The following is a 1,034-nucleotide window of genomic DNA, read 5'->3' as shown; positions in this document are numbered from 1 at the left end:
TACCAGAGTATGGAGCAGTGTTGGAGAGATTGAAGGATTTGAGGTGAGGGTTAGATTACACCAAGGATCAGGTACTAGTCCATTTATTTTCAACATCATGATGGATGGCATGACAGGGGAGGTAAGAGGGGCAGTGCCCTGGAGCAAATTATATGGAAATGAGGTTGTGTTGGGTGGAGAGAGGAGGGGAGTTCTGAAGAGGAAGTTGGAGCGATGGAGAGTAACACTGGAAGATAGAGGAATGAGGATAGCAGGTCAAAGACAGGGTATATGCATAATACCATTCAGGGTGATGCCAGGAAGAGTATAAGGTTGGATAGAGAAGAATTAAAGAGAGTAAACAAGTTCAAATACTTGGGTCTATATTAGAGGCTGGTGGAAGAATGGATGAGGAGGTAAAACATAGGCCACAAGCATGTTGGAACAACTGGAGAGCTGCTTATGGAGTCCTACTAAGACTAAAGGGAAAGTTCCATAAGGCAGTGGTAAGACCAGCTAGGCTGTATGGTACAGAAATGACAAGTATGACAAAGACAAAGGAGAAGAAATTGGATGTAGGAGAGATGGGAATATTAAGATGGATATCTAGTGTAACAAGGGAGGATAGGATTAGGAATGAGTATATAAGAGGGTCAACAAAGGTGGTTGAAATATCAAAGAAATTGCAGGAGGAGAGACTGAGATGGTACAGACACCTTCTGAGAAGGGAGGAAGGCTATATCAGAAGGCACGTTATGGAGATGGAAGTGCAGAGTGGAAGAAGATGAGGAAGACCAAGAAAGAGATGGAGAGATTGTGGGAGGGAAGACTTGAGAGAGAAAGGGCTTGACGAAGCAGAAGCGCACCACAGAGGTAGATGGAAATGGCTCATCCAAAATGGCAACCCCGTATAGAAACAGGAATAACTGAGAAGAAGTGAGAAATTTGAGAAACTTTTCCATTGTAATTTCTTCTGGGTACAAGTCATTCCTAAGGGTTAGGGAAATCGATATTACTTGACATTTATGGCATATTATTTACATTATAACAGAATT

At 42.4% G+C, this 1,034-nt stretch overlaps 1 protein-coding gene across 1 annotated transcript; it reads left to right on the top strand.

The window, feature by feature from the left end:
• Nucleotides 1–383: 383 nt before the first annotated feature.
• Nucleotides 384–767, top strand: LOC136854438 (uncharacterized). The gene has a single exon (XM_067130730.1). The coding sequence runs from the start codon at nucleotides 384–386 to the stop codon at nucleotides 765–767; it is 384 nt and encodes a 127-aa protein (XP_066986831.1).
• The last annotated feature ends 267 nt before the right edge of the window (nucleotides 768–1,034 follow it).

This window comes from Macrobrachium rosenbergii, chromosome 29 (genome assembly GCF_040412425.1).
Source record: "Macrobrachium rosenbergii isolate ZJJX-2024 chromosome 29, ASM4041242v1, whole genome shotgun sequence".
NCBI lineage: Eukaryota > Metazoa > Arthropoda > Malacostraca > Decapoda > Palaemonidae > Macrobrachium > Macrobrachium rosenbergii.
The sequence above is the reverse complement of the archived record's forward strand: the minus strand, read 5'-3'. Positions and strand labels throughout refer to the sequence as shown.

Excerpts from the sequence above, each read along its gene's own strand:
- LOC136854438 (XM_067130730.1), top strand. The coding sequence starts at position 384 with ATGGATGAGGAGGTAAAACATAGGCCACAAGCATGTTGGAACAACTGG.